The following is a 25,575-nucleotide window of genomic DNA, read 5'->3' as shown; positions in this document are numbered from 1 at the left end:
GAACTGAAAATAAGTTTTTCACGGGATCAGTTTCTTCTGTTAATTCCGTAAACGAAGGCTTCAATATTGATGATAAAAGAACGAAAGTTGATAAAAATTTAATCGGCAAAAAGGGTAGCTTTAATGAATTTAAAGTTAACAATATCTCCAAAATTGAGAGTTTGGAGTTCGGTAGAAAGCAGAAATGTCGACGTTTACAAACGAATTCAAGAACACGTGATGAATATGCGTATATGTTTCACCTGTTGGAAGCATTATCATATCGTATTTCTCTAGCTAGTCAGTTATCATATGTTCTAGAAGAAACCTCTGGTGAGCACGAACAACAGGAAAGCTATTCGTTTACAATACATAAAGTTAAAATTAAATCCGGACATAAAATCAATAACATTTTTTTCCCTAGTTATAATAAAGAAAGGTAAGAAGATATTAAAAGATGCGTGATCGCGTCCAAAAGGTGAAGTCCGTCCCAATAAATATGAGTTTTATTTACTTTGACATTTGTCATGTAAATTCTTGGAGCCATTGAGCGCCATCAAATTGCTTAATGATCGTTCCCGAGAACACGTTTACAGATAGGCCAATGTCAATAATTAATTTTCTGTAGTTGATAAATCTATTAGGGAATTTTATCTGGGCGTTATACAAGTGAATGTCTTATCTAGATCCCCGACCAAGCGAGGTTTACTCTAACAGCAGGCATTGGCCGCTGCGGATGGTTGTGCAGCAAACTGCCAAAAGGAGGTAAAAGTTATTTATCACTTCTACTAGTATTGCGGAGTTAAAATTAGAACGTTCCATTGATTCTTCGAAAAATTGGTGTCAGGATTTATTTCAGCGCCAAAAAGTTGAAAAGGTAGGCTTTATCGTGGTTCATATTTTCACCCTTTTGTCCGGTTATAGTACCAAATCGAATAAAACCCACAATTTCATTTTTGTGCCCCACTATTTTATCAAGGGGCATGATATCGATTCGAGTTAATCTGATATTGATTTTCAGCACTGAGTGATAAGGAGACACTAACTTAGATTATTTTGAAGCATGCGTGACTCCAATATTGGAAAAATTACCGTTACGCGGGCCTCTGGGTGTACTTTGTCTAAAGTTGTGTGCGCAATATATATATATACATGCTTTCTTTATATCGACAATGAATTTGAATTAAAAGGGGGAATAGATCGCTTTTCTTCTTGGGAACGGATGAGAATACAATTAATTGGAGGCGATAGAAAATATAGTATTGGGTAACATTCTGTACATTTAGTAAGAGGGAACAAATTGTATATCGTGGATTTGAATAATATGTCAATCCAGATGCTTCACCCAGTAAAATTAAAAACGATTTTAAGACATGAAATTTATGATTTTAAGCTTAATAGTATGCTTATTAGATCTATGATATTTAGACAAGATTGGCTCAAATGCAAAGAATTATTTTTCCATTGTCATTACTTGCAAGGTCTACGCTACAGGCTTTTAAAATGTTTTCAACCACGACAAAGTCGAAAAGTTTAGCCGAAACGGATCGATATGTAAGACGTTCGATTTGGTTGATGGGATGTTTAAAAGCCCATACCATAAAGAAAAGCTGGATTTTGAAATATAAAATTTGAGGTAAAAAATATCCTTCTTTCACGCTCATGGCTGATGTCACCTGATGAGTGTGCTTGTTACAAGTTCAGATAGGTGTAAATAACTTTATTATTTTAACAAAAGACGCCTAATTTTTTCACTACTCTTAAATTATTTTTGCAAAAAACAATAAGCTCAGGAAGACTTTGAAAGGATAGCAAATAACGAACCACAAGTTAAAAGCGAGCGGTCGAATTTGCTAGAGCAATCAGTTCATGATAGATACGCCTTACGTAAAACATCGACGTGCCTAAAAGTTATCGCTAGAATCGTTGTTTGCATATATAGGTGGGATATGCAAAATGATATTTATTTTCTCGACAATCTTTGTTTGGACGGACGGGAAAAATGATAACAAACAAATAAATGCAAAGGGTTTAATAACGGCGTGAAATAAACGAGTTCTCAAACGGCGTCGGCGGTCATGCAGACGCGAATGAAGCTGTTTACTGCTGAAGATGCGTAAGTGAAATATTCTTTTTGGTGAGAAGAAAATTATAGTAACTATCACTGAGGTTACGTAACTTTGAGATGACTACCTCCCTTAGCTTCTACCAATTTCCAGTCATGTTTGAGGGTTTACAAATTAGGCCGCACTGAGACATCCCAATCGCTTTGTTGATGGGGCTTTCTCGGAATATAGGACTGCGGTGGATCCCAAGGCGATCGAAAAGCCAGGTGGAAAGGGGGTATCCTTCTATACCTTTCTATAATGAATATATCTATTTACTTAACAACGAGAAACTCAGGGTTCTAAAAAATCATATATTTTTGTTTAGAATTATAACTATGTTCTTAGAAGGAAGGACAACTAGACGAGGTTCGTGTAGAGGCTAATCGTGTGCTGTTCCGTGGACCCAAGAGATTTTAAAAGATTAAAACGGTAGATAGAAATAGAGATCCAAACTTATTGTGGAAAAAGCGTAAATGCTAAGCGTTTAGTGCTTTTAATTCGTACATGTAGCTGTGTCAGACGTGTAATAAGAAAACACCTGGTGTTTTTCAGTACCTAAACCATCACCAGTTTGCTTGTTAGATATTTAATATAGTAGACTAAGAAGCCCATTTACCCCACAAGAAATTGGTATAATTACAGCGTCCAGTTGCAGTTATGCCCTGACTGCACATTAACGTGATCCAAGCAGAAGTTAAAATCGTCTGTTTTAGGAGTCCAAACTTTCAAAAAGGGTTTGGTGATATTTTGACGCCCACCAAAGTGTTCTGGTATTGTCAATCCCATTTTCACGTTTCATTTCGAAATTCTGATCACAAAGATAAATATTATTTTCTTTTTTTCCAAAGGGGTCTACTGATTTGACTGCCCTATTTGGAAACTGGACCGCATAACAAATTGCCCTGGAGTCATTTGGAATTCTCGCCATGTAGATAATAATTACCTATCATGCTTTCTTAAATCCAACAGACCTAATTGACGCGTCTGTCTGTCTGTCGCAAATATTACGTTGTGGTCTGGTAAGACTTTAACACTTAAGTCCGATGTGAATTGTTCAGCGTATTGTTCTTCAAGACATGTAAAAATGTTGCTCACGTTCATTTATCGAGCCGGAATATCACGATCTACGATGCAATCAAGACTTCAAAACCCGCCTTTTTCAAGTTCAATTCCTGACAAAACTTTGCAACTTAAAAGGTGGGCTTGTCATAAAATGCCCGCCTCTTTGCAAACATCAATACCTTAAAAATAAACGCAGAAAACATACTATTTGCGCTGCGTGAAAAAGCAAAACAAAGCAAAAATATTGCTGTCATATTGTTGACTTTCAGTTTAACAGATTACAAATTATTTTTATTAAGAACGTTTCCTGATATTTTCTTGGAAAAGTCAGACATTTAATAATTGTTGATTAGTTTCAAGTTGGGAAGGACACTTTCTACTCCACCCCAGACAGAAAAGGGAAAATAGTAAAAAGATTCATCAGACTCGCAACAGTGTGATCAAAACATATCTTTTTTTACCTTACGTTACGTTTTTAAAGTTTTTTCGTTACTTCCTTTAATACTTTATCGGAAACAAAATTTCTCATTCTTTAATTGTATTTAAAAACTGCCGAAAGCAGATGTTCGAAAGTAGGCAGTCATTGTTATTTTTTAACGACATTGCACATTTCCTAGTTTGATATTATCACCTTACCTCAACATTAAAACTTTGAAAAACGAAAGTTGCAAAAGATATATTTTAAAGTGTTTTGACATGAACGGCTGGAAAGGAGTTAATATCAACTGATGTCGGTACCGAATTTTACTAAACCTTATGTCAACATTATAACTAAAACAATTCGTTTTGTAAAGTGCGTTTTATCAAAATAACTTCATCGGTGCTCGCAGAGTTTACATAACTTACTTCCTTCATAACAAACCATCGAGCAAGGCTGCAGTTCAGTTTGACTCCTCTCTTGAATCACATTCAACAACAAGAAATTTCAGTGATAATTCAAGTACTTATCTACGTTCTGAGGAATCTGGAGTTATTTGACGGTAACAACTGTTTGTCTCAGTCATTCTACGTCAGTTTTAATCCATAACTCACCAAAATTTGTGTGCTATGTAAATGCATCAAATATTTGGTGTTCATGGCGTCAACCGCGGCCTCGACAATTTCACTAGTGTTTTTAAAGCTTTTGTCGATTTCTTTTACAATTTTTCGCCGTTAAATATCTAACCCCTATGGAACCTGAGAATAGCTTTTAACGTGGTTTAAAAATTTATATCATTCCAGTTCTGAAGACGTAAAAGAGGCCAAAAAGAAAAGAGAAATTTTAACTTGCTGTAGCATTTTTTTTTTTTTTTTGTGCAACTTCTGTCATTTTACTCCAGAGTATTTATATATCATTGTAAAACTTTTTCCAAATGCGTCAGTGACAATAAGGGGGTAGGCGTCAATTGCTGGTTTTCAGTGTCACGCAATTCAAAATAGATCAAAATAAAAATCAAAACCGGTCAATAGATAAAGTCCAGAATCTGGGAAATGAAAGAAGGTAAATATGCAACGACTCTCGCCAAGATTCTGGTCACAGCAATTTTTCTTATGTGAGATATGCGGAGAAATTTTTTACCCACATTTATAGAGATTTGTATGGAGACGTCATGCTGGTGCCCATCCGTATGGGCACCAACATGGCGGCCGGAAACCAACAGAAACATCGGTCCCTGAGTTTTGCTACAAAAGCGTGAATTTATCCCTCGAGGAACTCTAAAACATTAAAATAATACTTTTTCTAGGACATGAACTGTTCAGATGGCCAAGTTCCCCGAAATAAGTCACTTTTTTAACCATCATGACAGCTCTCTAGGCCGCCTTGTAAATGCCGCGTCACGCAAAAGCTTAGAAATTCAAGCGTAGTGTATCACAAAACCAAGAACCCATTCGGAGCTAAAATTTGTATGAATATTAGTTTTCAGTCGCTCTTATACATCATTTAAGTAAAATCTCAGGAAGATCAATAGTTTTGTAGTTCAAATTTTAGTGACATCATGTGAAAACCAGCTATAGTAAAAATTTCTAAGGCGACTAGGGTAACATTTTGAAACGAAACACTTCCAAAGTTCTCATATTTTTGTTAATTAAAATTAGTACCTTAAAAGTTTCTGCGATTTTCAACTGCTGAACAAAACATAAATATATTTTTCTTAAAAAAATCACCGACTAAAATATCAAAACTAAAGCAAATATACGTGAAAACAGACAGAATATGATATGAAACAACTAGAATGTTTATAATTACATCAACATTTCTGAAGTTTGTCACCTTACTTTAAAGTTAAGCGATGGAATCAAAAAGACGGTAGAAGATTGAAACAAGTTTTGACACAGACAAATATATGTGTACGTGATTGTTAGTTGTGGCATGGTTTGGGCTTTAGTGATACACTTCAAATAACTGTCTGACAGAATACTGACTCCGTTTTCAGGACTGACTTCCTCAGGGAGGATCTTACTTAGTACTATTGTCCCGAACAGTTGCTACTCAAAAGAACTTTGATTAATTTTTATGTTCTTTTAGACGTCGTGGTGCGCCACTTTTGCCGTGTTTTCACGAGAGAGGTTTACTACGGTTACTCCGTATTGAGGTTTAGTATACGGTTTCGAGTTCAATTTGGAATTAATTTGCAAGACTGAGTTTTTAAAAAAGCTGAAATTGCACGAGCCGCTTCGGCGAGTGCAATTTCAGCTTTTTGAAAAACTCACAAGTGCGAATTAATTACAAACTGAGCGAGAAAAACCGTATGATTACTTATTAATAATATAAACATGCAAAAATTCGCTCGGAGGAAGTGGCGGAAGACCTTTCTTGAAGCCATTTTTTCTCATTCGAGAAAACTTTTTTTAAAGTTTCCGCACAAAATTTTCCTCCTCATTTTACGTAATATCATTGGCTTTGAAAATTTCCTATTGTCTTTCAGCCAATCATAATCCAGACTTACGATGTGTAATTTGCACTGGTGTTACACTTTTGCACCGGTGTTACACTTTTTGCACTGGTGTTACACTTGAGCTGCACTGTTCTCAATCAATCAGAATCGAGTAATTTTTTCATGTATATTAATAGTAACTAAACCGCAGTTATTAGAGAAGCTGTTAACGAGAAACTAATTAACTAAAGTAGGCTGCATACAACCTGGCCGGACGGTTTGACGTTTTCTCGGAAAGCAAGTGCTGCAATGTTGCTCAGAAACTATTGGAAAATTAAAAAATTTGACTTTACCCCAATGCCGAACGCAGATCGTTGTCAATTTGCTTGCGGTGATGTGAGCCAAACTCTCCATAAATGTACAGCTTTGTAGATGAATAGTGGAAAGAAAATTTTGATATCTCGCTGAACCTCTTCCTCTTCCTCTTCAAACGGCGTCTGCCACGGAGCCCGGGCTACGTAAATGTTTACCGGTACTTCTTCTTATTCGGGGCCGCTTTAAATTCTAACATTTGCTTTTCTTCTCCATAGACCTCAATTATGATTTTTTTCTCTCTCTCTCTCTCTATTTGTGGTAGGTCTTCTTCTAATTGCGCTTGCCTGTACACTGCTACTAAGCTACTGAGCTTCTAACAGAAAGGAAACGCTTACGGCACTTGACAATGAACGGCAAACAGCAGTCCGCGATTTCTTTGCCTAAACCTGAGTTTATTTAGCTCTTTTTGCCCGTTGACTTGAAACCTACTTACATTAGAAGAAATCTTTGTCTATTTTTCCCTTTTTCACGCGCTGCACGCGTCAACACTTGCTGCCAAGCTATCGCGGCAAAGTCTGCTGTCCAGCTGGCTTTTACTCGGTTACCGTCGGTTACTGAGCTAACCCATGCCTGATGAGGCGTTCAACTGTCTACAAACCTAGGTTGGCTTAGCTTACTTTTGATTTAACCGCCATTTACCGAGGTTTGCTACTCTGTTTACACGATTAAAAATTTCAGTTCGGTAAAGTTAAAACAAAACCAAGATAAACATCTCTCGAGAAAAAACGGGCTTTGTAATGTTTGTCGGCTTCCACTTTGACTCATTTCATTTTTGGAAATCATAAACTTGCGCAGACACAAATCAAGCGGTGATTTCAAAGCCTTTTTCTTTCAAGGAACTCGACCTCCCCAGTAGAGAAGTTTTAAAATACAGCTCACGACAATTATCTGTGTACGCTGTGCGCTCGGCAGAAATCTTAAGGTGGCTCCGTAGAGTATTTACGAACACCCTCCCTATAGAGCGCGGGTTAGAAAAGGAAACTTTTCTCTTAAAGCTTTCCCTGTAGAGATTATTTTTTGGTTGTTAATTTCTGGATTAAGGCCGGTACCATGGCAACATCTCATCTAATGGCAGGCAGATATACTCCTCATTTCGGCCTAAACGCCTTAACATTTATACTTTTCTTGGTGAAATTTTTCCATACTTTGCCACATCATGGAAATGATATTGTCTGTCATTGTGAATTGGTAAAAAGTCAACGCTGTTCACACGGTTTTTCCAATATTCTGTAATTTGTCATTCTTCTAAATATATTAGATTAGCTCTGACAGATTTTAACAAAAATAGAGTGTTTTATAGGAATTTATGTTGTTACAACTGAGCCAAATTTAGAAAAAATTAACCGAAGGAAACGCGAGAAAATTAACTGTCAGTTTTGCTTTTTGTGCTCATGTGGGCGAGTTGTCTCGCCTCAGCAGGTTGGGTAACCTTGGTTGGGACAACTTTTCTTCATATAAACGCTTTGACGCGCCTAAACGGGACAACTCTCTGCGTGGCGAGTGTCACGTAATGCCTAGATTTTGGATTCTAAAGCAGAAATTCATATCAAAGAAGTGAAAGTTAACCCAGCAAAACCCACTGTGATCGAATGACCGAGGGAAACTCAAAGAAAAAGGAATATTTGCACATTTGATTATTCAATATGGGTCATGAATAATCATGCAGGGTCAACTTTGACTTGGTCTACAGGGACAACGTTTTCACATGTAAACGCTCGCTAAAGTTACCTTGGGGGTGGGGTTGTCTCGGGTACCCAAGACTATATAACTGGGGCCTAACTTTTGTTTTTCTCAATGCGTCACCAATAACAATAGATATGAATTAATTTACTACTTATAACTACTGAATATTTACGAGCAAGAAATGTGTTTAGTAAAGTCAACTCAATTGCTTTAATTAGCATGCACATGCATGCATGCAAACTTTCATCTCCGTCTCTAAGTAATGTCCGGTTGCGAAGATTTTGATCATTATAAGAATTACATTTTAAGAGTAATTCTAAAGCTGAAAATGCGTTTTCTTTTTGTTTCGTGACAAAACCATAGATAATTGCTACTTTTTCTGATATAATGTCAAATTGCAAGTAATGAATTCACTACCTTTTGCCGCGAGTTTGAAAAACAAAACAAGTTGACAATGAAAACTAATGAACCCGGATGTTTTGATAAAGGCAAAAAACATTTTGTTGAATGAAACATCTACTGCGCGACACGCAATTCTTTATTTAAAAGTGAAGTTCTCCCAATGACGCAAGCAAATTCTCGCAAGGCCATATATCCTGCTCGATTACTCTCCCGTTGAAAGAAATTCTTTTTTATCTTTGTTTGAGACCGTGATAGCCTAAGATGTTGACGTGTTTTACATGTATTAAAAGTAAAGCACAAAATTAAACGCACTAGTAATTAATTATAACAGAAACACGAATTTCAAACTTAAAATGTGTATACTTTTAACTGATTTAACTTACCAAACTTTTTTAATCCTTAGGTTCAAACATTGTACCACGAAAAAAATCACCCTTTTCTGCAGCTGGCCTTCCAAAGAAATTATATACTGATATATATATAAAAAAACCATTAAGCAGCGGTGAAAATGCTTTATAATAATAAAGTGATAACCTTTGCGAAATCCATTACTGTACTTCTTATCATGATGCATTCGTCCTTGGTTGTCACCTTACATCAAAATTATTGTCTTGAAGTGGACGGAACAACTGCAAATTATTGTGTTCATATGGGTTCATATCAACTGACTGTACTTGGCGTGCAATTGAATCTTGTGTCAACATGATAATTGAACAATAATTCTCTCTGCGCAGAGTACAACAAATTTACATACCTATCTCATTCGGCACGAGCGAAAGTTCTCTTCCGCCTACGAAGTTGGAAATTCGGTTTCTCTTGAATGTTGTAAGGGGTGTTATCAGGCTACGCAGTGGCAGTGTAAATACTATCCTTCGTTATCCACAAAAAGGAAATTTTCATCATGCAGGTAAATGCACCTTTTGGTACTATTGTCTTCATTTTTTACGCTTAGTTTAGTCTATTCTTCCCTAAATCTGCAAGCCATCCAGACTGATGAAATGCATTTCGTCGCTGGCAGGCCGACAAAGTCTTGTTTTACTGTCTCAGACGCCAACCATGACTTAATATACTGACGGCTTAAAAATATTTATCGCGATCTATAAAAGAAGCTGAAAAAACCATCAGTGAAAGCTCAATTACGTATTTAAAGAATCGCTTTAGTTTCTTCTGAAAGTAATATTTCAGCCGGGTGCGACAAACACAGAATGCAGACCTACAGAAATCCCCAGGCTTCATTCCATTTCATATCGTGTCATCATTACTGTTATCGAGAGCTTAACATTATCAGGCTAACCTAAGCGTTACTTAGGCTACCTGTAACCTGATACACTTTTTCGTAAGAATGTTTCCTTAAAAGAAAATTGAGGCTGAAATTGGCGAAATCTTAAGAATATGTTTAAAATGCACCCGAGGCTGAGATTTTGCCATGATCATTTCTTTTTTTTTTTTTTTTTTTTTTTTTTTTGCATTTTGGCGGAAAATAAAAAGTGATAAAATCACATAATGATTTTAAATGAACTATATCTTACAATTGGAAAGTTGGTTGAATTCTTTCTTCTTTCTAACAAAACTAGCTAACACACCGATAAAAACTAGCACTAGACAGACGATTTTATTTCTGGTTACATTCGTTATATTGACCTGGAATATATGTGCTATACTCTCTGTAATCTAGGAATGTACAGAGAAAATATGTTCAGTCTAAAGTTGGCAGGAAAATAGGAATATCTAGCCTGGGTGTGAAAAATATACATTATTATAAAACGAAAAAGAGGAGTGACCGAGGTTTAAGTCTGCAGATCTGCATTACCAAGAAAAAAATGGAAAGGGAACAGGTGTATTTTTTCCCAAGTATATGCTCATTTTAATTTTGATTATTTCATCAGCTGCAGTATGCGAAATTTCTCCTTGAAATTGCTTGTTTTCTTTTATTAAAAAGATTTTATAAAAGCAGGACTACTTGAGTAGCTCCATTTTCTCTTGATAGTTCGATCTTATGAGTAAGCTCCGTTGAAACTGATTGGTCAGTTTAGCTGTGATGGTACAAACTGTTACACACATGCCTTTTAAGTTTAATTTCCCAACAGTTATTCCTCAGTTTTAGTAAGTTTCGATCTGTCCATTGTTAGTGAAATAAAATCGATCTTTTTGAAATCCGTCCGTCGGTTTTGTTCATGTCAACTGCGGATTACTTTTATTTCGAATGGCAAAAAAACAATATCCCAAATAAATAAATAAAATATCATAAATAACCCATAGTTTTTTCATTTGTTTATTGATTTTTGTTTCATCATTAAATTTACGAGCTTTTTGGGAAAAGAAAAGTTTCTCTCCCATGAGCAAATTAAAGCTCTAATACCGTCTTTATAAAAATCTTATAGCGGTTATGCGGTTTGTAAACTGGTTACTGTGAGTTTAGATAATTTGCGGCATCGTAATTTGCATGCAGCATCATGTTAGGTTATTTATCAACACGAATTTTTAAGCACAAGGATAATTAAAACGCTTGGGAAACAAACTCCAAAATTTTAAGCCCTTAAATTCAACGAAGAAAAAAAACAGGCAATGAAGAAGGCTTGCCAAGATTAATCTTATCTTTTTAAAAGGATGCATTATATTGACACCAAAAAGCACTCTACCGTAATATCAAATCCTGGAATACAATCATATAAAAAATAGAATTTATAAATATGGCTGATTATTTGTCAAATCAGTATGGCATGTTTTAAAGCAATTGTACCTTAGTTTTAAAAAACAATACGGCGGCCATTTCTGTGGTGCAGCGAGTGAAAAAGTGAACATTTCAATAAGGCTCATCTGTCTAAGTTTATCCAAAAAAGTAAAAGAATTTTAAGAAAAACTGCGTGAGGTTTAAATGGATTAATAAATGAACTCGAATGCTTGAACGCTTCAGGGATAAACTTTTGAGGTAATCTCTGAATCAGCTAGATCGATTAAAGTCGTTTATGAGGGAATATTTACCTCGTATTACGGGCAAACATGAACATGGGTGTGAAGTGATATTTGATAATACCGATTTGAAATTGTGTTATTACTCATGCGCAGTATCGCGCATGAGTTAAGGATTGGGCTCCGTTTCTCCGTTTTGGTGTCACATTTGTGCATGCAAATTTGTGCCTGCATACATTTATCACGGTCTTTGAAGCTCCGTCCGTCGTATTGGATTCTTCAAGAAGGCGCCGTTTTCTTTTTGCAAACGTTGTGTTTTTTTCCCCAGTTTGATGCGGTGTGAAAGTACCTATCTGAACTGGCATGTGAGCATGCATAAACAGCAAGAAAGTGTTTCTGGAGAGGTGAGCCATTGTTTATGTCGATCGCCATCTGACAATATGACAAGTATCAAATTTATTAGGGTTTTGAAGATTCAAGGACATATTACGAAGAATCATTTACTAAGGACGTGCTCTGTATACTTAATCTTTTGCTCAAAAAATGCTTCCTGTTCGTGTAAATAAACGTGTTCAACAAAACGGGCAGGTAATAGGCCACGTTCGATATATATCAATATTCTAGCATGTCTCGGAGGATTTCAGGACAAAATTTTCAAGTTTCTTTTGTCCCTCGAATCCCAAAAGATACTTGGTTACAAAGAAATCATTTTGAAAGGAAAATAAATGCTATAACTTGACGTTTCAACATTATCTTGTCGCCATTATCAAATGCAGATTAAAGTCGTTCAGTTCAGTTATAGTTATATACTAGCTTAGGTGTTAGGAAGGAATCCACCAAAAGTTCGAGTAACAAGTGGACTAAAACATTTTACTGAGATCATTGGAAACTTCTGTGCGACTCTTTTAAATATCTTCTCAAAAGAAATCATTTCTAACAACATCAAATGTAGAAAATAAATTTTGAAGTAATATATGAAACACTTGAAAGTACTGGTGAAATGAAACTGATGATGAAATTGTACCTGTGTTTTAACTGACAATTCCTCTGAACTTTGAAATTTACTTGCTCGAGGTCCCATGAGAAAGTGTTTTTGGTGTTATTTCAGACAACGGTTCATATCTTTTGCTTTCAGAAAATGCAAAAAGGACTGTAATATACTTAAATTGAAGTTATTCTGGTACAAGGTTAATTGTGTCCATTAAAAACTGAAATTGCTCGAGTCAAAAAGAATGTGACGAGCAATGTCACGTAATAAAACATTTGTGTGTGTTAAGTTTTTTTTCTTTCTTTCTTTCTTTTTCTGCTTCTTGGTTAGTCTAGTACACCCTGTATTTTGTATCAATTATTGAAACCTATTACATTTTTAGCAACATGTGTAAGGATATCTATATAGTAATATTTTAATTCTCGCAAATATGGCATTGCATGATACAACTTACAAAAAACGCCAGGTGCCTACTGAGAAGTACCGTTATTTTATCAAGTTTCAAGTGTACTTTAAAATCAAATTACAAATATAATAAAAATAAGGCAAAGCTGATATTTCTTACAATGGCCCAGTACTGGAATATATTCCTAACAACCAACATAAACAAGTCTAACACTTGAACAAAAAATGCCTAAAGGGATTTAGTTCAGAATTGCTATGAAAAAAGATACTTCATCCAATTCACAATTCTGATCGTTTGTTAATTCTCTATTTATAATTTTTCGGCTCGGCTTGCTTTGTTATTCGCCTGGCGATATCCTTGTAATAAAGATGGCATATTGCGTTACAGCATTTATCTTCTCTCCTGCGTCTTAATTTTCCATATCTCAGATCTATGATGCACTTTTTTCAAATTAGCATTTCTCCCATATCATTTCTAGTTATCAGATGGCAAACGTTTTCAAATTGCTTGTCTGACTAAGTACGCATTGCGTATCTATTTTATACGACTTGTATTCTCTTGCGCATGAGTATAGGCTACTTGGAGCCTCTTGTTTCAAAAGGATTCAAAATATCACTGGCCTAAGCGACTTTGGACTCTTTGCATAGTCTTAAAGATTTCAGTGGCATAATTCGGCATTGCATTATCTAACCATTTAATACAACGTATGTAATGGACTTTGCGCGCTGCGGGTTATTTGATATCGTTTCAGCACACAGCAAAAGATACGATGTATTTCGTAAGTCAGGCTATCGATGGCGTCACTTTTTCACCGCAAAAAAAAAAAAACTCTGGGAAAGTTTTGAATGACTTGAAATTTGTTGTCCTTCGGGAAAATCTTCCGCAAATAATTATAATTATTCCAAAACTCGATTAAAAACCTTCATTAGAATTTTTACATCAAAAGCAAAACAACACATGTCTTTTAGAAGACACACAGAACAGTTAATTGCGTGGGACATCGATCTTAAAATGCCAGCAGGGAAATTGATATCTACGCGAAGTCATGAATTACTCTCTTTTCCAGTTCCGCATTATCTTGTCATTATCTAGATCAGTTTAGTTTGTCAATTGATACAAATATAAAAAAGGGTGTCTTCCTACAATAAAACATTATTGAATTTTCCGCGGTACTTCTTTCTCATACTCCGCGTGTAGTATCAATTTTAAATTACCATGATAATAGACGTTGTATTTACATATCTGATCATGATTTAAATTGCTGAATAGTGATAATTCACTACTCGACTGGTTTTATCAACAGGCTGCGGTGGGGTTACACTCAATTAACGCTGTGTTGAAGGCTACTGCGAGCTGACTGAACTTCAAATATACCAACTTGACTATACCACGAGGTAAGATGATACTTTGTTTACAAGCCAAAAACACATTTTAATAGAAAGTTTCTAATGGTTTTTGTGGGAAGCACAAGTACAAGAAATGATTGCCCCTTTGGCGATCTGCTCCAATTCTTGAGCGACTAGCTACAGTGTTTACTATTAGTAATTATATAGAAAACATGTACCGTGTTTCTATCGAGTTTTAGAAACACGTGTCGAAATTCGGGAGAACAAGAACACGAGACGACAGGCGAGTGTTTTCATAGCTTTTTCCACCACGTCCGATGATGAAAACGGAGTTAAAGGTAGTAAAGTCTCACTTTGCATGTAAATATTTTAAACTCTTGTTTTAAACCAATAACTTGGAAGTATGTAAAGAGCTGAGATAACCATCACATCAGAAAACCCTCTTGTCAGAATTTGTGTCTTTTGGTGAGAAAAGAGAACTCTGAAGCTTTTTCCATACAGCTGCACATAACACATCCTAAAATATCGTAATATTTCCAAAATAATTTTTCTCGTTTCCCGACCAAGTTTGGCCTTTTTTTTTTCATGAACGTGATGAGCCATAAGTTATGTACGTCATTAGGAAAATCACTCAAAGCTTGCAGCTTGAAATTCATTTGCCAATCGGCAAAACATCGAGACCTTTTCATTTTCGATTTCAGATGACATCCTAGTGGGACTAGACCACAGGTGTCATCACAGATTATTCAACGATCTTGCACATTCTGCTCAATTTCGGGGGAGTGTCAAAAAGTTTAAATTTTAATATCGCCAACAAGCTCCACTAGTATTAATGAGTCCTTTAGTCTTTCCTTAAAAACGGTCTCTTCCAAAATCATCCTCTCAGTAACATCGTGTTTTCAACATTCATTTCCGGACATACGCCCTAAGCAACAAACACGTCAAAATTACTTTCCTCGTCAAACTCAGAGTCAATATTTAAGTTGAAATATCCCTTACTCGATGTTTTTGGTTTATTCCCCCTTTTAGGACTCTTTTAAAAATCGAAATATTCAAGCTTTGCTAGTATTAATGACATTTCTAGTTATTTATTAAAACAACGGTCTGTTCGAACACCATTCTCCCACTAACATCGTGTTTACGACAATCATTTCAAGACATATGTCCTGTGCGACAAACACATCAAAAACGCTTGGCTAGTCAAAATCAAAATTAATAGTTTCGTGAAAATATCCATCACTCAATACTTTTGGTTTGTTCTGCCTTTTTAAGAGTCTTTCTACAGCAACCCAAATATACACGCCTTGCAGGCAGCCATAGCTTACAAGACGAAGCTGGAGTCTAACATTAAAAATGGTTTCCAATATGATATTTTACAGGTTCATATTATTGCCTTAGGCGAAAATGAAATGAAAACATTAAATGGCAACAGTCGAAAAACTTGTCTGCAGCCTTCCAAATGATGAAGGAAAAGCGAAAAAAGGAGTAAAACGGCATTTCTTGCTAAAACCTAAAAGCCGAGTGAAAAAGGCCTGGTATTTACACAGAACTTGAATCTGACGGTGGAAAAGATAAATGGATCCATCTTACACCGTCAGGGCCGCAACAAGGGTAAGACTTGTTGGCACCGTCGATGTGTAATTTCGGTGGACTCGTAACAAATCAAAGCATTAATTTGGACCATCAAAGTCATCCGGCGGAAGATATCTTTCCGGGACAGACACTTCTTTTTTGTTTGCGAATCCATATAACTAATAAACTTGTTTTACTCTTTGATTATTTATGAATGTCGGTTTTGTTACGTCTGTCGTCTCCTTTGTGCATGCACAGATGTATAATAATAAAACCACTTATGATGAGTGCGGACCCGCACAGTGCCCTTCAGTTAAAGAGTTCTTTGGCCTCTTAACAATATACAAGCAAGTGTTAATTTAAAACTGAAGAAAAGAAAAGGGTGAGGTGATCCAAAACACCTTTGACGTGGGTTATACTCAAGACCTACAGATTTAACAGAGCTGCTGACGCGCGGCCAACAATAATTCTTGTTGTCATATTTCACTCGTTCTTATTCCTGCCTCAGGCGAAAATGAAATGAAACTAAATGAAAATGTCAACAATAGAAAAACATGTCTCCAAGGTTCCAACTGATAAAGTTCTCAGTTTTACTGCTGCTTAAATTGAAAACTAAAGAAATTATACGTGGCACGCCAATGTTACTTTGGCATCGGAATGATTATGATAATTATGATATAGATGCCCTGAGGAAGGTTTCGACGAACAATCGGGGAAAAAATGGCAGAAACTCAGCGCTCCACTGGACGAGAAACTGATGACCAAAAGGCATGGATAAAGTACGGCCATTTGTCGGTCTCCTTGTACCGGATGTCGTTATGAATCTTAAACAACAACTGGACGAGGCTGAAATTGATGTAAAGAATTATTAAAATTTATCGAGGACCGAGGTGTGCATAAATTTTCCAAAAATATGACGGCCGCCTGTCTCAAGTCGGCGCCGCCTAAGACAGGTGCTTCTTGGGATGAGATAAAAACAGTAGCTCAAGGAGACCCGTGGAGGCTGGGGCAGTTTTCCCGCTGTTTTCTTCGCGTGACAATGCATTTCTAACTCATCGAGCTGCAGCGTATAAACGTAGGTTTCTGTGACTCTTTGCTAGCATTGTGGGTAGGGCATACGACTTGGTAAGTAGCAGCGAGTTTGTTTTTGAATATTTTTGAGTTCGATATTTTACGCAAAGAAAATTTTCTTACAATAACATTTTAACAAATCGTCTTAATACTTCTGTTATAGACCTTAGCACTTTGCTTTTATCATCTCGTTTTCATGATAGCAAACTATATCGTTTTTAGTGACTAGTTAACGCAGTTTAGTACTTATCATTATTTCTTAATATTTTGTTATCATTTGACTACCTGCCTCGCAATCTAGATCTTCTCTCGGGAACGTTCCTTGCACACATAACGTGTCTTTATGCCTCGCTTATATCCCTGATCTTTTCACAATCATGGAACACAGCTACAAGTTTTTCAAAGAACTTCTGATAGAGAAGCTAAAGCCGGAAAAATGCATAATGCCAATTGAAGGAAAAGCTAAACTCTTTATGTTGAAATATGAATTTTCTAATACAGTTCTATTTTGGCGAAACAAAAAACCAGTGTAGCTGGAAGTAATATTTCTCTGGATTTTATATTTGGTTGCTAATCGTCGCCGAGTAAGCATTAATTTTTTTAATTATTGTTTTAAAAACGTGGTTAACCATTTAATTGTTAATAAATTTTGATTAGCTTGTGGTCGGATTTGTGGCTAACTACCAGTTAATACATTGTTGCTTTGTCTGAGACTAAAAGATGATTTAACCTCTTGTTGTATTAGCCATGATCATGTCTGGTCATGGTGATATTTACGTGGATATCAAAATCATGCCTTTTGTAGCTTCTAAGCATATATTTGTACCACGGTAGTTTATAATGTCAAGAAACAGCCAATCAAAATCATCGGCGTATTGACCAGTGCGGTTTATAGACCTGTTAGGCCAAGCATCATCTCCCTCTTTCTTGCTCTGACCAATGCAGGTATTACATCGCTTTTGAGAAAGCTTCTCAGTCAAGCAAGCCTTACTGGTTTTCCTCAGTGACATGTTATCAGATTATCTAGCCATTCTATTCCTTTCCAGTCGAACTTGAAACTTAGCTTTACCTTCACATTCACCAGGTAAACAGCTCGTATATTTTACTATATCTGAGTATTAAGAGGTGTGAGGCATCGAAGTAGTTATAGCTTAGCCTCGAAAATTAATACTCGGACATTCTCCTGTCTGCCGTATGAGCAGTTGATTGTTTTTAAGTAGACATGCGACTACAGCCTCCGTGGCTGGAAGATTTCCTAGCCACAGTGCTGGAGTATGGATGTGACCCGAAATAGTGACTGATTTAATATCTTCCCGGTTTTGTCCTCTAGTAGTTGTTTTCGTTGTTGCCGGAGAACCTAATGCACATCTTGCAAAATTCTTATGGAGCTAACTTGGCGTAAACACTGTATTGTGAGTCTGACCCTGCGTTTCACAGGTGGTTCAGTGGACTCAAAAAATACACATAACGTTATTTTATTGTAACAACCACTGAGAACACAGACGTCTTCTGGATCACTACCTTTAAATTTTTCTACCGTGAAGATAAGCTCTTGAATAGTCCGAATAGTGAGGGCAATACAGAGTTTTTCGTAACCTAAGAGGGCTTGTTTTAGAGTCTTTGTGTTTTAGGGGTTGATTAATTTAGCCAAGTTTTCTCTTTTCATGTATATTTACAGTCTGCACCTCAAACCAAGTCGTGTGCTCTTTTACGATGCGCAGTGAATCAGCTTTTATTAGGTCACTTTGACTCGTTTACGTCTATTTTTATTTTTGCAAGTGCCGGGTGAAAAAAAGGCGAACGGCGAATTATATTCGGCGAGATCATGAATCAGTATGCAAAAAAAAATTAAATCTGTCCTGGCGAGCAGAACTTACGAGGCAGGATGCCCTGACAAAAAATACACGTGATACTTTATTAATGGCAGTTGATTTTACTGTACAAGGTTTCCTTACAAAAGAGCACAGTTTCAACAGTTTCTCCAGTTCTCCAGGTTTAACCTCGTGGAACTATAATATTATCATTGTTTGATTTACTGGTGCAAGCTAGAAGGACCTGCATCTAAGAGCATAAGAATGTAAGCAGAAATTTACTCGTTACCAAGAAATTTCAAGATACCATCAAATATACAACATGGTAGTAAGGTCAGCTGATAAGGTCAGGTAGTCTGAGCTACGTTTTACCTCCAACGGAAGCACATTCCGTACCACGTACACAGATGCGAACCTTACGTTCAAGATACAGATAAGGCCATTGACAAATAAGATAACCTTCAATTACTAAGATTTCAAAATTCCACGCGCCAAGCACTGGTTGTTGACTTGCCTTTTAGCTGAGCCGATACTTACACCTCGAGGACATATAAACCAATACTTCCGTGCTAAAGCGTTTTTGAGTTTCTCGTGAAAAAAGAAATATCTAAAAAAAAATTTAAGAGGACCCTTGACTAAGTTCCCGATTTGACAATACTATCTACCCCCGCCCCTTCCACGCTCCCAATCAATTCAAATTACAGTATCGATTAGAAAGGAAGGAATCATGATGATAAATCTTGAAATTAGAGGACCATAGAAAGAAACCAGACACAATTTGTTTAAAATATGTCGATTGAAACCAAAACTGTATTGTGGAAATAAAAATAAAGTACATGAAAATGGGGACAGAATTTGGTGGGCAATATGTTTTCAAACCCGTCACTGTTATTCCTTGGACTTTACCAAATACATTAGAGCATTGGATTTAACGAACAAAAAGAGCATTGAACTTCACGAAAAAGAAGAATATTTTTTTAAAAAAATTGTATGTGTGTATGCACGTAGACGGAAAATGAGAAGCCGTGATTATAGAAATTCAAGGAATTCTCTAGTAGAAGCAAATCGAGTATTTTAGCCCCAAATAACCTTTCCTATAAATTCTTATTAGACACTGATTCTTGTTAAATGATTTCAAATAAACTCGCCCTGCACAACTTTCTAGAGCATTCTCAGACAGTCAAAGAAGACTACGATTAGATTAAGGAAACAAGCTATTCCAGAAGTCCCTTAATTATAATCCGATTAAACTGCATATTTAAAACTGTAGAGGTCAGCGATATATTCATTTGTTTTAGGTGCAAGGCCAAGGTAAGAAAATGTTTTTACTGTGTATTATCCGAAACACAATAGCTTTTTTTTTTTTTTAACACACACAATTAATAACAGACTATTTATATAGTCAGCGATTAGGCTAAAAGAAGAAAATGTGTCAATTGACAAAACAATAGTTCTGTATTAAGCTTATGCAAGAACATCACAAGCATTTTTTCCTCTGGTATTTCATCAGCCGATAACAAGCAGCTAATAACTTCTGCAAGTCAATCAAACTTTTATGTACTTTACCCGACGCGTGCTTTGTTGATAACTCCCCACGCACAAGGGTCAGCTTCCGATTTTTACTAGAAGAATCTTCATAGAGATTCCTACTGTATAAAGACTGCGACCAAGCAATAAGATCGATCGTGCCAAAAGATCTAAAAACATCTCATCAGCTTAACACTCGGAAAAGAAATTACACTTTGCGTGAAGGACAACTTGACAGTGTGCCCGACTGAATAATACAAGAGAGATATCGCTGACTGAGTCGTGGCGACATGCACTTTGGTGAGATTCAGTTTAAAGCAATGCCTGTTTGCTAAACCGTTTTAGTTCAAAAACATGATTTATCGTCTAATACATTTTAGACAACAGTAGTAGAAGAGAATTAGTCAGTTCACTAGTAATCATAAGTGTAATGTTTGTTTATGAGCGTGGGTTGGTGTATCCTGATCAATCTCGATCCTGAAATATTAGCCAAAAAGGACTCCGTCTGTGTGGAACTTATGCACTGATCAATGATTACGGCTCAGCAAACGCCAGTAATACCGGCTGTTTCTTAACTGGGTACTTTAGAAATGTTGAAATCAAATTAATTTTTAACACCCATTTATTTAAGTCCAGTGGAGGACCTTCTTGATATCATTTATATTCAAATGACGATGTTCATGTTTAAGAACTCAACCTTAACACTTAAATCGTTTAATGTGGGTTTTTCAGTCTAACGGATTCACTCCTTTTAATGGCGCAAACTGTGTATCCGTGTATATTAAAAGCAACATTGCCAATTTAAGTGAATAGTATCTAGTTTTAGAAAGACTATAGTGTGGTAAATTGTTTTCGCACGCAACAAGCTGCAACAATTATCAACTCGCTCCCTATAGCCATCAATCTGGTCGCCAGCTGTAGCTTAAAAATTGATGCCTGCTGCAAATTTGGACGATTTAATCAAAACATTTATTCCATTTCTCGTTCTTTGACTAACAATGCTATAAAGTAATACTAGTGTTTGCGTTAATGGAAGATATCGGAGAATCGCAAGAAAAGCCGATTACTACGTTACCATTTGTGAGCTGAGGCCAGTTGGTTAATTATTTGAAATGTTGTGCTGTATCGTATTGGATCATTCTCTTTCATAAGAGTAACGACAAGTTCCGGTTTTCGACCAAGCCTCAAGAACCAGCGTATTTCAAACGAAGGAGTTAAATACCTGTACAGTTTAACCCGGGTGTTTAGTAACCTCGGATGAGAGCTACTGTTGACATAACATTTTAACACACGTGAAGGAAAAATAAATATAAAGATTGCATCCCGACAACGGCTAATTATGTAGTGTCTAGTGACGTTTTTCAGTATAGAACTGAATTGGAAAGATTCTATTCGTATTGTAGAAGTAAGCAAATCTCTGGCCTAAATTGTGAAGTTGTGCAAAATTGGAGAAATGAAGCAAAATGAAAACCACCAAAATAATCGACGGAAAGTTTTAACCGAACACTTGGTACAAGTATCCCCAAGAAGAAGAAGAAGAAGACTGAGTTTCGTGGACATCACTTCGTTTTTTTTTTTGTTTTTTTGTTTTTTTTTTTAACTTTTTGGTTTGGAGCTCTGCTTTATTTATTCTCAGCTTGGTAATGAAAACCACAGGCTACTCCTCTTCGCTATTTGCGGGTAAATTTACGAACACTGAAGCCCTTCCTGCGGAAATACATTCTGTAAACTTAATCTGACGTTAACATTGCCGCCTTCAGTTGTCATGAAGATAACTTTAATTGTACATTTTTATTTCGAGCCGGCGTAGATAGTTTAGCGAGCATTAGATTTTATTTCAGCAAACAATGAATCAAAGTCGAATTGGTTGTCTATGTTAACTTGACTCCTCCTTGACTCTGTGCCTTGTTGTCGAAGCTGAACTAAGACAACTAAGCACGATCTGTTACAAGTTGTTGACACTTATCAACTGTCGCAAAGGTATTTTCAAAGGTATTTCAATCAGTTCAGTTGAAATTGATAGTGTCCTCTTATTAATGCAAGCGAGTTATCACGCGTGCTGAGCTGAGAAGGTCAGAGCAACACTTCATATGGATCTCGGTAATTTCTTTGTCAAAACGCTTTAGTCTCGTACTTGTGAGGTTCGGGCCGTGGTTACGCTTAACTCGTATCAGCGTTAGACAGTCAACTTCGCGGTCTGCCTTTGGACACCTTACTTCTGAGCCGCGCAATCCATTACGTCCCGATGACTTTTGTTCAGCTGTAACATGAACAGATCAAGGAGGGAGAAAGAAACTCGTACTGCCAACTTCACTTCTAGGGTAGCTTTAAATGCTTTTTTATCTCCACTGAAACTAAATTGTAGTCTGGTGAAAACATCTTTATGAGTGGATGAATGAATATCATATGTCATCAGATGGAATAAATAAATAAATATCTTTTGGGTAACTGCAGCCGGTCAATTGATATATCGTATATGGAAAAGCAAAAGTCCAAGGTCGTAAGACACCCAGAATAAATAACAAAAACAACGAGCGGAAACGGATTTGTTTTTAATCATTTCTTAAGTTCGCACTTTTGTAATGCTCATTTCATAATACTGATGTCACTTTTAGCCTTCCTTTCAACCATAAATTTTGACAAATATAAGATAAGATAACCCCATTAACTTAGTTTGAAAATATTTTTCACAAGTGCCCTCTTCAGCGAATTGGGTGTTAAGTTGTCAAGTATCCAGTTCTTCCCTATTGATTATTGTAGCTGCTATTTATGTTTTAGGTTATCAGCAACACGAACAGCGTAAGGCCTTGAGTTATAGTTTAATAACTGGAAGAAAGGCAAATTAACTAAGTGCCGTACTTGATCAACATGTCATCTTTATAATTACTACCTTTTCTTGGAGTAGAAAAGCTAGCACTTTTGGGCAACCGAAGTCCACAGTTCTTCATGGGTCTCATCGAGCCCGTGGAATTGAGTTTTAACTGTATTTTGGTATTTTAAAACCACTCAATCGCCACTTCTATTTTTGTTTTTATCAGAATGCAGATGTCGAACAGCACAGACAGTCCACTGCCTGATCTTTCACCAGACACCGAATACTCAGAGATACCAAGAACTCCTCTAGTAGTTACTCTGGCGTGTCTTTCATTTTGCACAGTCCTTGGTAACAGCATAGTATGCTTCGCAATCTATAACCATCCAGCTTTGCGTCATGTAACCTACATGTCAATCTTCAGCCTAGCAATCGCTGACTCTTTGGCAGGCCTGGTCGCCATGCCGAGCTATATCTTTAAAAAGTTCACATGGGAAGAACCAATGCAGACGATCGTTTGCCACATATTTCGCTCTTCCTACTTTCTCACGGGTTACGCTTCCATTCTGAGTTTGTCTGTCATCAGTGTAGAGCGCCTGATCGCCATCAGAAATCCGCTGAACCATGTTAGTATTGTCACTCGTCGTCGTGTTGCCCTGGCGCTACTGTTCGCCTGGATGGACGCCCTGTTTGTTTCTTCCCTTCCTTTTGTCCCATGGGAATCAAACGAACCTTATAAGGAGTGCAACTACAGCCCGACCCACTGGTGGGGCATCATGGTCATTATATCCAACGTCATAGTTCCGTTTCTTGTGATCGTGATCTGCTATACCTACATGTACATCACGGCCCAGTCGCACATCAAGAAAATATCAAGTAATAGGAAAAACGTATCACACAACAGCGAACATTCTCGCAAAGATTACAAGGAACGCCGAGCAAATATCACCATCATGATTGTGATTGGCGTCTTTGTGGCCTGTTGGTTTCCATCCTGCTTTTACTACTTTTTACAGAAAACATGTCCGCAATGTTTCTCTGAATCGTTCCGTTCGAAGCAAAGCCTTGTCAATGCTTTGGTAAAGATCCTGACTTTTACATCGTCCTTTGTGAATCCATTAATTTATTGCTGGAGAAGTCGTGAGTTTAGAAGCGTGTTCCTGAAAATTTGCATTCGAAAGAAGCGAAGCTTTTCTGACTCGCTCTCCAGTTATTTCAACAGTTACATTTCACGACGGGGAAACGACGATCAAACGAGGTTGCAGTGTTCTACGACACAAGAAAAAGTGAACATTATCAAAACTAGCGACAGCAAAGACAGCATTGTTTAGATATAGTGGAGTCACTGGAATGATAATTACTATTAAGCAGAGTGGAATAATTTTTCTATTAAATCTTAACCTCTGACAATAAAAATAAACGGTAAAAGTTTGCGACGTTTCGACCGCTCTTCGGTCATTATCAAGCAAGATGTAAGAAGTAAAATTTGCATAGATATATATAGCAACAAAGAGATAAGAATGTGTGAAAAATTATTAATGAAGTAAAAATATGTAAAAAGTATGTAAAAGAATTTACAAAGTAGTGCTTAAAACAATAAAAACATGTAAAACTAATTAATAAAAAAAAAAAGATTATCTAAAAACTTTCGCACGAATAGAGTCAGATTGTACATTGAGACTTGGTCGAAACGTCGCAAACTTTTACCGTTTATTTTTATTGTCAAATGTTTTAAAAAACCCTTACTGATAAGAATCTTAACCTCGGATAATGTATTTATAGCTTTTTGATTGGTTCAATGAATCTCGGTTACCAGCCATCATACCTGTGTTAAAGTGTTTGACCGTATATGGAGAACGAGGGAGGAGTGGGCCGCTTAGTTAAAAATTTTTCGCCTGAAATGAAAGTTCTGTCGGGAAAAATTGCTTAAAACAGCACATTTGGTAAGCTTTCTTGCGCAAAAATACAGGGAATAATAGGTCATTGCATCCCGGAAACTACAAAACATCTTATATCGTCACAATAAACTCAACTACGTAGAGTTTGACAGGAACATTAAAATTCATCAAAATGCTTGTAAACATACAGCAAAAGCCAGGGAATCAAGAAGATAAGCGTGCCAAACGTTTACTCGAAGATCCAAAAAACGTACTCAAAATCAGTGTTGAGGTTTATGATAAATAAAAATAAACTGTTCACAATGTTTAATTAAGCCCCATTTTTCTTAACAGAGAGAAAATTACTCTGACTGGCTGCGTTTCCCGCAGCATCCACATCACATTGCTTTGAAAATTATTTTGATTAATTAGTAATTGTTACGACGAACGCCTGCTCCTTACTATTTTGAGTAATTTAGCCTTAATAACTAGATTTTTCAAGCTAGTGTGAAAAATAATTGTTGCATGTTCTTTTGTTATTGCTGAAAAAATCAAATCGCTATTGCTAGACCTCCGACAATCTTAGAATCTTTTTAAACCCGTTGAGTTTAGAATTCTGCTTAATTCGGTATCAGAGCTTCCTAAAATTATGGATTAAAAACGAGTTAATATTTCAACTGATGGATAAATTTATGCAAGTTGCTGTGGTAATCAATTTAACTGGCTTTACGTGCACAAAGAACGCAGAACAGGAATTCAAGGGCTTCCGCAGATCTGGTGATAAATTTGAA

At 36.5% G+C, this 25,575-nt stretch overlaps 1 protein-coding gene across 5 annotated transcripts; it reads left to right on the top strand.

The window, feature by feature from the left end:
* The first annotated feature begins 495 nt into the window (after positions 1-495).
* LOC149106343 (histamine H2 receptor-like) lies at positions 496-25,146 on the top strand. Of its 5 annotated transcripts, none has more exons than XM_089298158.1 (3): positions 496-744; positions 14,072-14,162; positions 23,134-25,146. In XM_089298158.1, the coding sequence occupies exon 3, from the start codon at positions 23,135-23,137 to the stop codon at positions 24,236-24,238; it is 1,104 nt and encodes a 367-aa protein (XP_089154284.1). In that variant the 5' UTR covers positions 496-744; positions 14,072-14,162; position 23,134; the 3' UTR covers positions 24,239-25,146. The 5 variants fall into 5 exon arrangements, with proteins under 5 accessions (XP_089154284.1, XP_089154283.1, XP_089154282.1 ...); XM_089298157.1 differs by lacking the exon at positions 496-744 and adding an exon at positions 2,025-2,095; XM_089298156.1 differs by lacking the exon at positions 496-744 and adding an exon at positions 8,537-9,371.
* The last annotated feature ends 429 nt before the right edge of the window (positions 25,147-25,575 follow it).

The sequence above is a fragment of the Orbicella faveolata genome, unplaced genomic scaffold (genome assembly GCF_042242905.1).
Source record: "Orbicella faveolata isolate gen_17 unplaced genomic scaffold, um_ofav_v1 contig_3, whole genome shotgun sequence".
NCBI classification, from domain to species: domain Eukaryota; kingdom Metazoa; phylum Cnidaria; class Anthozoa; order Scleractinia; family Merulinidae; genus Orbicella; species Orbicella faveolata.
The sequence above is the reverse complement of the archived record's forward strand: the minus strand, read 5'-3'. Positions and strand labels throughout refer to the sequence as shown.

Bases quoted from the DNA above. Each gene is read 5' to 3' on its own strand.
- LOC149106343 (XM_089298158.1), top strand. From the start codon at position 23,135: ATGCAGATGTCGAACAGCACAGACAGTCCACTGCCTGATCTTTCACCA.